Consider the following 13651-nt stretch of genomic DNA (forward strand, 5'->3'; position numbering starts at 1 on the left):
TACCAAGAACTATATATTTGTATCTAGGTGTACCATCGTTTTTGGAAAAACAACGATGTATAATGTTTTTAAGTCGGGATTTTAACTGAGTATGGGAAATAGAAGTATACAGTGCTGAAAAATCATAGGTTTTAATGCTATTATATTCAGATAATAGTCTTGAACTGATTGTCTCCAAAAGATCTTTCGAATTTTTTAGGATCCACATTGAATTAATACCACTACGGGAGTAACAAGTGTTGTGGTAGGACTGTAGACCCTCTTTGACAGTTGTGAGTATAGAAGTTAAAAGTTTTGAAAGAGGTTTGGTGGTACATTTTGCAGATCCAGCTATGAAACCTTGTTTGTATGGATTCTTGTGAAGTTTTGGAATCCAGTACATAGACGGTTAATCACAATCATCGTCCTTGGTAGAGAGACCAAAAGAGGATGGCACAGATTTATGGTTTTCCACAATCTCTTCTTTGGAGAAAGTGGTAGCAGTGTAGGTTCTATCACTGCTATTATTTTCTACGTCTGCCTCAGATAATAAACATTGGATGTAAAACGTTTTGGAGACAAAAATGTTGTTTTGGACTTTGTCTGCTGGTACGACAACATATTTGTCATGTATTGTAGACAATGTTTTTGCTACATCGGGGTCTTTGAAAACTGATTTAGCCTTGGCACTCATTGGCCTACGTAAAACATTCATTCGTTTCAAAATTAAAGACCTCACGGCCTTTAACCGCTCTGACAGAGAATCAATGTCTTCTTGTTCTCCTTTTATCCATTGTCTTGCATAGTCCTCCACGGCATCCATAAGAACTTTAAAGTTATAATTCCAATTTATGGAGCGTGGTTCACGGTACTTGGGACCTTTAAAAGGATTTTACGCAAATTTCAAACCTTAGTCATCACCAGAAGGGTTATAGTTTTTAAAATTATTTACCGCTTTCATATTCTTTTCATTAGTTATATATCATTTGAAATAGAATTCTTGTTCACTTCATTGAAAAAATAAATAAACTTTCAATTGATATGTCATTGTGATCTCTTTTCCTATAACAATTGAATATTCGCCAAAAATCATGGAATTCTTGCATGTAAACGTTTCATCATAAACTTTAACTCTTGATTAAATAAACTAATAGCGCTTGTTAAAGTTTTCGCTCCGGCGTAAACGTTCATTATAATGTTTGTGCCATATTTTCTAAACAACCTATTATCTCACCTATATTGTTTTTTCGAGTTTTGTTACAGTCACTGTTAAACCAATCTTTATGTGTTATATTGCACTGATTCTTATCACCTTTTTTTTCGTAAGAAATGTACCAAATGTTGTCATTGTCGATCTTAGTAAAACACTAGCGACAGTTGTGGTAACTTTATCAACAGTATCTAGTACTATATCATTGTGCATTCTAACCAATGACAACAGTTCATCAACAATACATAGATCATTTTTTTTATCTGTAATCGTTTCTCTTTTCATGTTTCTATTTGCCAATTATGGCATCATCAAAATCATGAACATAATAGTGTTAGTATTACTATTTTCACTCGTATCATTAATATGAAGTGATATGAATATCAGATATACGTAAGAGCAATCCATTTCAATAGCTCAACAGCACTGTGAGTACTCTTTCCTAAAAACAAATGCTATTCCACCCGATTAATGACAATATGCATTTTATTTTAAAACTTGAACTCATAGTCATATACAGAAATGTCATATAAATCATCAAGTTTTGTTGATAAACAAATTAAATCATAGTTAGTAATAAATTTCCTGACTTTTGTATTCCGGATACAAAAGTTTTGACTTAAACCCACATACATTAATTGCTGCAACATCATGATGAGTTTAAATGAATCAAAAGTTAATCATTTGTTTTGTATTTATGTGTTATATATTGACCTCAATAAATGGATTGAAGCTAAAACCCAAAATGTGTATGATATGCATATTGATAGAATAAAATGTTTCAATATGCAATGATATACCTCTAGTAAAATCACGTAAGAAACAGTCGTGTATTTACTGACTTATTTTAGTCATTACACGTGCTTACTGGGTGTAACAGTAAATACATCTTTTCCCTAAAATTCACAAAATACGTGTGCCCCCTGTTATAGTTATTGTATTATTATGGTTAGGAAAATCCGCTTTTTAACACCGAACATTGTTCTTGGAATGTGATTTTTAAAGAATATTGCTCTGGAAGTTTTTCGTGACTGTTATTTAATTCTAGTATAAATCAGATTTGTGTTAGGGAGATATCTGTCTTAAATTATAGCGTAGTTATCACGCTTTGTAAAATTTATAATAACTATCAGTAGTTATCTTCGGAAAACATGATCATACACCAGGCCGGCACGATGACACCATATTTCATGTTTCATTTTTTGTCAAAGTGGGGGCGTGGTGTTTCAGATGTCACAATATACCATAATTTGCATGAAATATTTTATAGTCTATAGAAGCACAAAAAGATCATATTGATAAGTGATGGTTGAATAACAAGCACAAATCAATTCTGTAATGTTACACTTATGAAGTTTTAAGTCTATTATAAATTAAGGGTTTTGAATTTTTAATGTCAAAATTAAACATAACGTGTTTTGTTATCATATTGTGTAGAAAGCTATTTTTCAGATAAGTGATATTACTATATTTGGTTTCTATATATACAATCATCCAATTATATGTCGATGTAAACTATAATATCAAATATTTTCTTGTATAAAAGGAAATATGAATAACAATCAGTTTAAAATGCAATATCCAACTACCATGCTTCACTAATCCCGTGACTTTGGCGTTGGTAAAATGACAAAATGAGAATATATTTTCTTACGTTCATGTTCATCTATTTAATTTTCAAAGGTAAGGCATAATTATTTACTTCGATTACAAAAATAACAGAATTATTATCTTAAAGTACTTATTTGATAACGTGGATCGTTATGGTGTATCCATCTGCACCATGAAAACTGATTTATTCAACGGGTCATAGTTTTCCTTTCCTCGTTTGTTTACCCCGGACTTGACTTTTTATGAGCAACTCGGCGGGTGTTTCTAGAAAAGCAGAGGACGCTTAGCCTACCGGTGCACCTGGTCCATGCTCCCAGTTTTTAGTGGAGTCTGATTTGCTCATTTGCTTTTGTTACTTTGCATGTATGATTTTAGTTACTTTATATTCTTTGTTGTGTATGTCTGTTTTCCATGTCTGCTGTTTGTCCCTGGATTACATTCTTTTGATTACCGCTATAACCTTGGTTTCCTTGCTTACTCTTTGTTACATCTATATCTAATGTGACTGTCGTAAAACCTCTATTATTCCTTTTAAATTAATATTTGGTCAAATTAAAATTGCTTAACATCGAATTACGAGGAACAAAAGCACAAAATAATCGAAATCTCCTCTAATAATAACAATGTTTCAGTATGAAAACTCTTTATAACAATCTTGAAGTAGTGTTATTTAGTACACTTAAGTTGGCGTGTATTGGAATTACAATAGTTGGCCAATGTTGATCTAATGTAGTAGTAGAAAGTTATATAAAAAAATCTTTCTCCCAGATGTATCGACCCTGACTGTTGCATATTCGAAACACAGAGGCTTCAACATGGCGCATGCATCGTTTTGGAATTCAAAATATTCCCATTCTATAAAAAATATTACATGGGCCCATTTTTATCTTTAAAAAATGATGATGAATTTCAAGTTTCATATTTGTAATAAGTTTATTTACCTAACAGAATGATTGGATTTCAAATTCGTTTATATTAACCATGTTTTTTTTAATTGCACATGTTCTTCATTTGTCCAACATGGAGCCAACGTTGATTTAGGAATGGTAAAACAAAAACGTTTACATTGTTTTTATATCATTATGAATATTAAGGATTAGTGTGTTAGTTTCTTGGAAAAAAAAACTAAGCAAGCAAATATTTTGTATCTACACCGCGATGGTACGTTTTTCTCAGTTGGTCCCATATGTTTTCTTTGCCCTAATTTATTGTATTTGATACGTATATTTTCTGTGCGAAATAAGTTTAATATTACATTTCTAAATCTATATATGTATCACATATCTTACCAACCCGAGACATGGGCTTTTATGTTACGATCTTAATATTGTTAATAACAACCAAAATCTAAACTATGAAGATAATTTTCTACGTGTTTATGTACTCTTTATACTGTTAAGATACACTATACTTTTTCAAAACTGAAATAAGTTTTAATAAATATTCAAATGTTTTCTATTTTAAGTGCTACTTCCATAGAAACATTGACAGAAATTAATACTTTTCCGTTAAATGGAAAATTTTCAGTATTTGATATTGCATTATGTACATTTTACATATTATTATATCTATTTCTTATTCAGGATAACTCACCATTCATACATTTTAAGATAAACTGATTGGAAAAAAACAATTTGAAACATGCTGATGAATTGTACATGAAATAAGCATTCTGTGGAATACTTTTATGAAACAAAATTTTAAATAAAATCGTTTGTTTATATGGTCTGTATGGTTGAATTAACATTGCGCTTATGTTTGAAGTATATTGGACCAATTGTTGCCAAGCTATTATTTGTTTCTATTTGGGCAGCTTTAATATTTGTTTCCATTTAAAGTAATTACCATTATTTGGATTATGGTACGAATATAGGACCCATAATTGAAAAAAAAATTAAAAAAATGAAAATTGATAGTTTATAATATCGGAAACTTATAACTGGCGACGGTTTCACAAAAAGTCGTAAGTGTAAAATTGATCGTAAATCACGACGTCACAATGCTATTTTAATTTATGACGTCATTACTTACGATCAACTTTACACTTACGACTTTGTGAAATCGAGACCTGGTCATTAGGTGAGTTAACCGGTAAACTATTCAATGATGATTATGTTATTCGATATGATAAATGAGTCGATTCCAAAAAAGTGACGTATTATCATACTATTTCCTCCACTTGATAGATATATAAGTGCTACGAGTGTCATGCAATATTTGTTTGGTTTATATAATTGGTTTGGCAACAGAATATGAAGGGGATTCTTGGTTAAACGATATGTTGGTAAGTCCATAATCCAAATTTTAGTTAAATGTCGTTTTTTGCTGGTTTTTGTTTTTTTTGTTTTTTTTGTTGTTGTTGTTATGTTGTTGTTGTTGTTTTTGTTTTTTTGTAGTGTCAGTTAATGTCGTTTTTCTTCTAAGAATTTTAATTCTTTTTTCTGTCAGACAGTAGTTTTTCACATATATCTCCTAAACCGTTAGGATTAGCTAAATTCTGACAGAATGAAAGTGTTTAGCATAATGAGATCTATCTCTGGTCAAATTTAGGTTTTAATCCGTTGAGCTATGTTGGAGTTATTGCCCTTTTTCAACGTTTTTATTTGTGCTTTTTTTAATGTTATTTCTTTCTAAAATCTTCTTCTCTGACACTACCTGACCAATTGAAACCAAACTTTGTATGAATGTTTGTGGTATCCTGCATAAAGTTGATGTGGGGATTTTTGAGTCGTCGAAAAACATGGCCGCCGTTAATAAAAATAGAACACAGGGGTTAGACAGTAGAATTTTTTTAATATATCTCCAAAACCGTTAGGTTTAGCTAAATTCTGATATGAATAAAAGTGTTCAGCATGATTAGATCTATCTCTGGTCAAATTTTGGTTTTAATCTGTTAAGCTATGTTGGAGTTATTGCCCTTTTTCAACGTTTTTATTTTTGCTTTTTTTTAATGTTATTTTTTTCTAAAATCTTCTCCTCTGACACTACCTGATCAATTGAAACCAAACTTTGTATGAATGTTCCTTGGGGTATCATGCATAGACCTTAAGTGGGGATTTTTGATCCGTCAAAAAAACATGGCTGCCGTTACTAAAAATAGAACATAGGGGTCAGACAGTAGTTCTTCGCATATTTTATCTCCTTAACCTTGAGGTTTAGCCAACTTCTTTCAATTGCTGAAATGATCCTTATTGTCAGGCCTAAAATGTCTCCAGGGATAAAAGTTGTCAAACGACTCCTTGTAAAAGTTATTGCCCTTAAATTGTGAAAAATTACAAGGTGAGCGATTCAGGCTCCTGGGAGCCTCTTGTTTTGTACAGCATCAATTAGCTAGAACTGTTCAGTATACGATCCTTTTTTCTCGGTTTCCGCTATATAGATGAAGTATTATCTTTAAACAATCCTATTTTTGGAGATTTGATACATCGCGTCTAAGCCAAGGAACTTGAGATAAAGGATACTACAGACACTGTGAAGTCAGCCTCATATCTTGACCTACATTAAGAAATCGATGGTAAAGGAAAACTATTGACCAAACTTTACGACAAACGTGATGAATTTTCATTAAAAAATGCCAATTTTTCTTTCATCTGGTTCAACATCCCTTAAGCACCTGCGTATGGAGTGTTCACATCACAACTTATAGATTATGCCAGAGCTTGCAGAGACTACGCAAACTTGTTGTATCGCGCTAGAATCCTAACAAATAGGCTTCTGAAGCAGGTTTTTTGTTGTTACAAAACTGAAGTCATCACTACAAAAGTTTTATGGTCGTCATCATGAACTCGTGGTTCGTTACGGTGTATTCATCTGCGGCATGAAAACTAATTTGTTCAACGTGTCATACTTTTCCTTCCCTCTTTCGTCTACCCCGGACTTGACTTTTTATGAGCAATTCGGCGGGTGTTTCTAGAAAAGCAGAGGACGCTGACTTATGCTTACTGATTTCGTTTTCTTACTGTACAGATTTAGTTGTCGTTACATTTCAATCTGTGAAAGTACTTTAATTGGTGGATACCAATGTTCGTGGCTAAGGAATGAAACACAAGTTTGTGAATTCTTGAATTCGTGGTTTTGGTGTTTTCAGTATACACATCATTTTGATTCTCCTTTTCTTGACCCTTACAAAGTTACTGGTCCAAACAAATCAGTCATTTTGTATATTCGACTTTTCTAAAGCATTTGATCGAATTTGGCATAAAGGTCTATTGCACAAATTAAACGCATATGGCATTGCAGACAATCTTCGTTACTGGTTCAAAGATTATTTGAGTAATAGGAAACAAAATGAAATATGCAAATCTTCTTCATCATCATTATTAAATATAATTGCAAGTGTACCTTGGGTTCGATATTGGAGCTTCTTTTATTTCTTATCTATATAAACGATATAGGAGAAAATCTAGAGTCCTTTGACTATTCAAGCAACAATCCTATTAAATACAGAATGTTATCAATAATTACGATCTAGAATTGTCATTTATATTGCTTATGAAATTCACTCCAGAAAAATGGGACTTTCAATTTGGATAAAAGAAGTCTTAATTCATTTCATAATTTAGTTTTATATATTCTTGTCATTTCAAACGATCATTGGCACCAACGGAAGCAAATAAAAACTAAATAAAAAAAATAACACATAAAAACTGAGGAAAATGTAAACAAGACGTCACACAAAAAACGAAAGCACTACCACTCAGTATAATCCACCATATACAAATGAGAAGTGTTCCTGTTGTTCTACGACACTTGTGAAAAACTATTGGCGAAAGGGCAAAATCATTCATTTTTAACCAATTATTATGTTGTAAGCGTAGTAGATGACTTCAAAATTGTGGACAATTATCTGAAATTGACAAAATTAGATTAAAGTTACGAAAAAGCACTATAACAAAATACGCAATTATCAACATTGAACTTGATATAACAAATCAAGAAATTATGCAATAAATATAATATGACACAAAACGTTTATTTGAAGATTTAAAAAGAAATAATATGTATATTTTTATTAATGCACCAACACGATAATACGACGTTTCCAAATAAAAGATTACTTTCATCGAAAGTATTGACACTCATTTTAGTCGGGTCTGCGTATTGATATTCGTGTACTCGAATACAGAACATATTTTAAGAAGAACATTATATTTAGTTAATGATGGACTAAAACTCGAAATTTTTTTGAAAATACAGTGATGGCATTGATGCAAGTTAAAAGTAATTAATATATTCAAAGGTGCAAAAAGCAAAATCAATAACACCCACTTCCGAGAATAAAGTAAATCTTATCCCTCCAGACATGGGCATGTAATCTTTAATAAAAACTTTGGGATTAACTTCAACTTACTCTCAAGATAGCGTTGTAATTATTAACTGTAATAAATAACCGAAGTGAGTCGTATGACTTAGCCATTTTCACTTGGAGCTACTTTATTGCGGCTTGAAAAAGTCAGGTTCGAAATTAGTGGGAAGTCAACCCGGTAAATTGTCCAATCTAATTGAAGATATCTGGTCTCATCAGGGAGATTGAAACTTCATATCGAAAATAAGTAAATAAGTAAATAAACATCTCGTAGATAAAACCAAAATCAATACTTATCATACGCAGTGCATGATAAAAATTTCCTTTCCAATGCTAACCCATCCCCTATGCCGTATATGACAAAATCTCTCAAGACAAAAGTACTCAAATGACAATTGTCATGCAATTCGAACGACGTTGAATTTAGTTGTAAACGAGACAATTAGGATACTTTGGAAAACCTTAAAACCCATAATTAAACAAAAAACATTAAAATGTCGTATCACATTAAGCTGTTTAATTGATATAAACAGAGATTTTTTTGGAAGAAAATATGTCACTCAAAACTGATAAAAAGAAGAATTAGTTGGAGTACCTAATGTAGGAAGTAGCATTGGGTCCTCATCACAGAAAAAAGAACAACATTTGTAAACTATAAAGCAACTGGACTATTCTATTTACATGTAATTGTAGGAATTTGTAATAAAACGAAAACGGTGTACTCATCAACCGGGGAAGTCGTTTGTTTGACTTGCCCACTGAAAAGACCGTTTAAAGAAATTGCATGGCAAGGTCCCGAAAATATGGTACTGGCTGTTGGTGACCAAGTGGCGGAAAACTATCCATCGATAAAAGTCATCAGTGACCAGAATGAGAATGAATTATGCATCGAAAATATATCAGCAACTGATATTGGGCGTTATAGATGTTATGCAATCAATTCACATAACACGCAAATGTTTCACGTGAAATTAAAGGGTTAGTAGCTCTGATTATTGTGCCGCTTCCTGTTATATTTAAAAGTTTTTCACAAAGTCTTTATAAATTTACGAATATATCACGAAGCTTTGTAAGATTCGTTTTAGCTGTTCCCTAATGACTGATATGTGTTGTTTGTTAATACAGAAAATGTAAGCAATATATGATACCAAATAGTTTAATACGCCTGTGTATTATATATTTTTTCCACCTTTAACAGATTCCTCGATGAAAATTGATACTTTTTAAAATGAATTATGAGGTAAAAGTTGTATTCAATTCAATATTCTTTTTATCATAGCCGGACCCAAGTGTATCTCCAATGTTAAATTCAATCTTGTTTTATTCTCTTCTTCACAAAGAGGTACTTATGAAGTAAAATATTTACAATTATTCTCTCATGCAGTTTTAAGAGGAAATGTGCAACTGAATAACAGAACTAAGCAAAGAGATTATGCGCAAAATTATGTGTAAATTATAAAACAAAGGCATAGGCTAACTATTCTCCTAGATAGACAAAAAGTCATTATCTATTTTTTTTCTGTTTAGATGAAATAATGACATTTGTTCTGTAAACCTCAAAAATATAATTTACGTTGTTACTTTTACCGACTTTTGAGTATCATCTTGTAGAACGAAATCGAATCGAAGGTGATTCAAAGATATGTTTTCAGTTATGTGGCAGCTTAAAATTATGTCCGTTAATTACAAAAGCGGCGTCTTATCCCTTTTTCTTCTTTGCGGTGGAAATGGCTTTTTTCTTTAATTGATTTCTTTCCGTTTGTTTCCATTTATGGTAGATCGCACCTAATATTTGTAGTAAATTGATATCCTTAGTTTTTTTCAAAGATGAACTTGAATAAACATACTCTAGAATTTTCACTGTTTTGCAAACTATTAAAAACTAGTATGTATGAAATTTCTTTTCACTTTTTATAAAGAACACTTAACAGTCATAATTTCATATTCAAATCAGAGAAAAAATTGGTCACGGAACTCTTTTTCCTGTAATATTTTAAAACACAAAAATTACAATAACATTTCTAGAGGACATTTTCCAGCCAAGACTTTTTACAGTCAATGTTTGTAAATTTTTGGGGTAAAAAATCTTTTAAAATAATTAAAAAAATTCACATAATTATAAACTCTATTAGTTAATTGAATATAAATATGTCTGTATTATTTTGCAACATGACAAAAAAAAATGCTCCTTGTAAAAAGTATGATTTACCTTAACCATTTCCTTTACAATTTAGAATTTGCATATCATTTCAGTATGTCCATTAAATATGACAATTAGTGGTGAGGATGAAGATGGAAAAAATTATTTTAGAGAGCATGAAACATTGGTACTTCAATGTAGTATTTCTAAATGGGAACCAGTAGGGTTGATGAAATTGGTTCTTAATAAGAAAGTAGTCGTATCTAAATACACAAAAGTTTTAGAGCACATCCTTGACTTTTCTATAGAAAACAACGGCGCCATGTTTACATGCAAAGCTTGCGATGAACACAATATGACAGTTTTGACGAAAAGTGTTACTCTTTCATTATGCAGTAAGTAATTTTAATTATCGCCCGAAAACTATTTGATACATTTATGTAGGGGAAAAGTCTCACGTCATTATTTTTGCTTCCTTTATATCAATATGATGTTAAACAACGAGTTTGTCTGTTGTTTTGTTTTATTTATTATTTATTTTTGTTTTGTTTAGTTTTGTTGTTTTTTTGTGTGTATGTAATTTGCGTACATTTCTGTCTCTTTTCAGGTTTGTCTCTTCTAGGTCGAATATGATTCTTTGGCTTTAAATCTTGCTTTTATCTTCATTAAGTTTCTGTCAATACATCAATGTTTTATTTTGTAATCTTGAATCCGTTAATGATATATTATATTCACAGGCAGACCATTCACACCAACTTTTTTGAATGGGGAACCATCATCTACCTATATAATTGTCTCGTGGATCCCAGGATATAGTGGCGGTTATACTCAGACATTTGTAGTCGAATACCGAGTGCACGGAGAGTGGTTATGGATGAATGAAACTAACTCTGAAATGAATAGACTAATTATTAAAGATCTTTTACCGGATACACAGTATGCTTTACGAATGTATGCAATTAATAAAGTGAACACTAGCGCTTTGACAGATGAAATATGTGTAAAAACAGGTAGGAATTTAAATCTAGAAAAAAACTAAGTAGCACTTACAAATAAGTGTAAATACGAAACAAGTTCCTGTTAATTAATACAATGTAATCCAGGGACACAGACCAGACAAGGAGAATAGACAAACACAATAAAGAAAAATTAACTAAAATCATACATACATCTGAAGATTGGATCAATGCAGCCTGATTTATTGGACTAGGATACATTGATTACAGTGCTTTGACGAAAAAATACAACAAGATACTTTAATGCCCTTATACAACCAATGTGTCCATGTTCTTACAAGTACAAAAGAGTGATCTAGTAGAAAATAGAAAATTGTAATCCAAGAACCCAGAAGACGGAAACTTTTTATATACCTGACTGACCTCGACGTAAAGAGATACTTGGACGACCATTTCATGCCGTGGGTTTTAAACCAGTCACCTAGCAGTACCTACTGATAGAAGTGAAAAAAGATGGTTTCCCGCAGTTTCGTAAAAATACACGAAACATATGTATCCTAATTTAACAATGCATGAGTGTCATGATGATGGTCCAGAATCTGTTCAACAAAAACAAGTATACTTAACAATCTCAGAGACGTATCACAGGCCATGACCATGGCTCAACAACATGTTCCCCAAAAAGACAAGCTACTTTATGATATTTTACAGGTATGCCGCTTCTAGACCTCATGGATATTAACCGATCGACATGGAGCAGGCTGTTCACGATATATTAAGATTGAGAAGCAACATTTTCCCGGCTGAATATGAGGATGAATTCTCGGATGCAGAAAACTACAAAAAGAAATTGAAAAAAATAATGGTTCACTTCGTGAATGACCCGCGAAAGAGATGAACGCACCTACAGCACTAAAGATTTACAATGTAGTTCCCTGTAGGGGAATTTATTTAGAAGAGGTCATCAGTCACGATGTCGTACATGTGCAATGGACAATATAATTTGCCAACTTTAAACAAAAGACTGGAGAAATAAGGTTCAAAAAGACCCTAAGGCAGATCAGGCGGAGAAAAGAAAAAAGCTGACCAGAAAACAGGTGTGATGCCTAAAAATGGAACAGTTTAAAGAAGATTCATGAATAAAGATCGTGCAGATGTATTACGACCTAAATAAAGTGGTACGGCAGAATATTAATTACTAGATAGTGGAAGCCAGAGCGGAGCACCCTGCAGATGTCCAACGACCTTTATTAAGCGAAAAAAAATTACAAAAGTTCAATTAGATAATTAGATGCATTGGAATCATATTGATCATATTAACCCCAGGACCTTATATAATGAGAGGGTATTTCATCAGAAATAGCAGGGGCTCTATGCGATATACATGTACAATGAAAACCAAGTCAAAAAACCAGAAGTCATGTTAACCGAGGAACAAAAGGAAGTGAAGGTCACATTGAAATCACTTAGTGGAAAACAGTATTGTCGCCAACGATACTGGGACAGCAAAAGGCAAGAAGACTTATATTCAAGCGGAATATCAAGGACATCGGGTTGTGAAAGGTGTCAAATAATAAAACAAAATAAGACCAGAAATAAAGAGCGGTTTATGGGACAGACATCGGAGTAGGACCCCGACTGCAAAAAAAAAAAAAAAAAAAAAAAAAAAAAAACACACAATATAACGACGACTGGAACAATGAATTTGAATTGTAAATAAAATGTAGAAAGAAAATATAATTCTGTTTGTGTAATAAAACTGTCTTAAAGAAAGACAACACAAGTAACCGCTTCTTAAAAAAAAAGGCTATCTCGACTTCGATCATTCAAAACCAATGCCAACTAACAGCATATCAAACATGAAAACTTTCACAAGCCTTTATCCGATATTACTTCATAACATGGGTCAAATCAAGTTTGAGTGTATGTGATATGCAAACATCGAAAATATTAGAGTAATCAAGGGAACCAAGGTTATAGTGGTAATCAAAAGAATGTAATCCAGGGACGAAGACCAGACATGGAAAACAGACACACACAACAAAGAACATGAAGTAACTAAAATCATGCATACAAAGTAACAAAAGTAAATGAGCAACTCGCACTCCACTAAAAACTGGGAGCATGGACCAGGTGCAACACAATATATAGTGAAAACAGGTATTCTGATTTAATCGTGTTTACACAACACCAGTTTTGAATTAACTGTCACTAAACATTTTGTTTATGACCCAAGAAATTTAAATATATTAATAACTCAACTTCGTAATTCTTTATTCTTTTCAAATCTTGATTTGTATAGAGTAAATATTATACAAAGTCCGTCTTGCCGATATGGGTGATGAACGGGACAGCTCATCAATTATTTTTGTGATTACTCTCATAATAGCAACGCAAGATTCAAACTAATAAGCGACCGTCCGTTGTTTTTTTTAATTTTGCATCTTAGA

At 32.1% G+C, this 13651-nt stretch overlaps 1 protein-coding gene across 3 annotated transcripts; it reads left to right on the forward strand.

Moving 5' to 3' along the window:
- Positions 1–2765: 2765 nt before the first annotated feature.
- Positions 2766–12886, forward strand: LOC148604822 (protein turtle-like). 3 transcript variants are annotated; one of them, XM_088550430.1, is made up of 5 exons: positions 2766–2872; positions 8799–9083; positions 10359–10640; positions 10983–11255; positions 11913–12886. In XM_088550430.1, exons 1-5 carry the CDS (start codon positions 2824–2826, stop codon positions 11978–11980), a joined length of 957 nt encoding a protein of 318 aa, XP_088406556.1. In that variant the 5' UTR covers positions 2766–2823; the 3' UTR covers positions 11981–12886. The 3 variants fall into 3 exon arrangements, with proteins under 3 accessions (XP_088406556.1, XP_088406558.1, XP_088406557.1); XM_088550432.1 differs by having other exon boundaries at positions 10554–10640; XM_088550431.1 differs by lacking the exon at positions 2766–2872 and adding an exon at positions 4969–5084.
- The last annotated feature ends 765 nt before the right edge of the window (positions 12887–13651 follow it).

Source organism: Perna viridis, chromosome 10 (assembly GCF_037379345.1).
Source record: "Perna viridis isolate PV_CMFRI_1.1 ecotype Kerala chromosome 10, ASM3737934v1, whole genome shotgun sequence".
Classification (NCBI taxonomy): domain Eukaryota; kingdom Metazoa; phylum Mollusca; class Bivalvia; order Mytilida; family Mytilidae; genus Perna; species Perna viridis.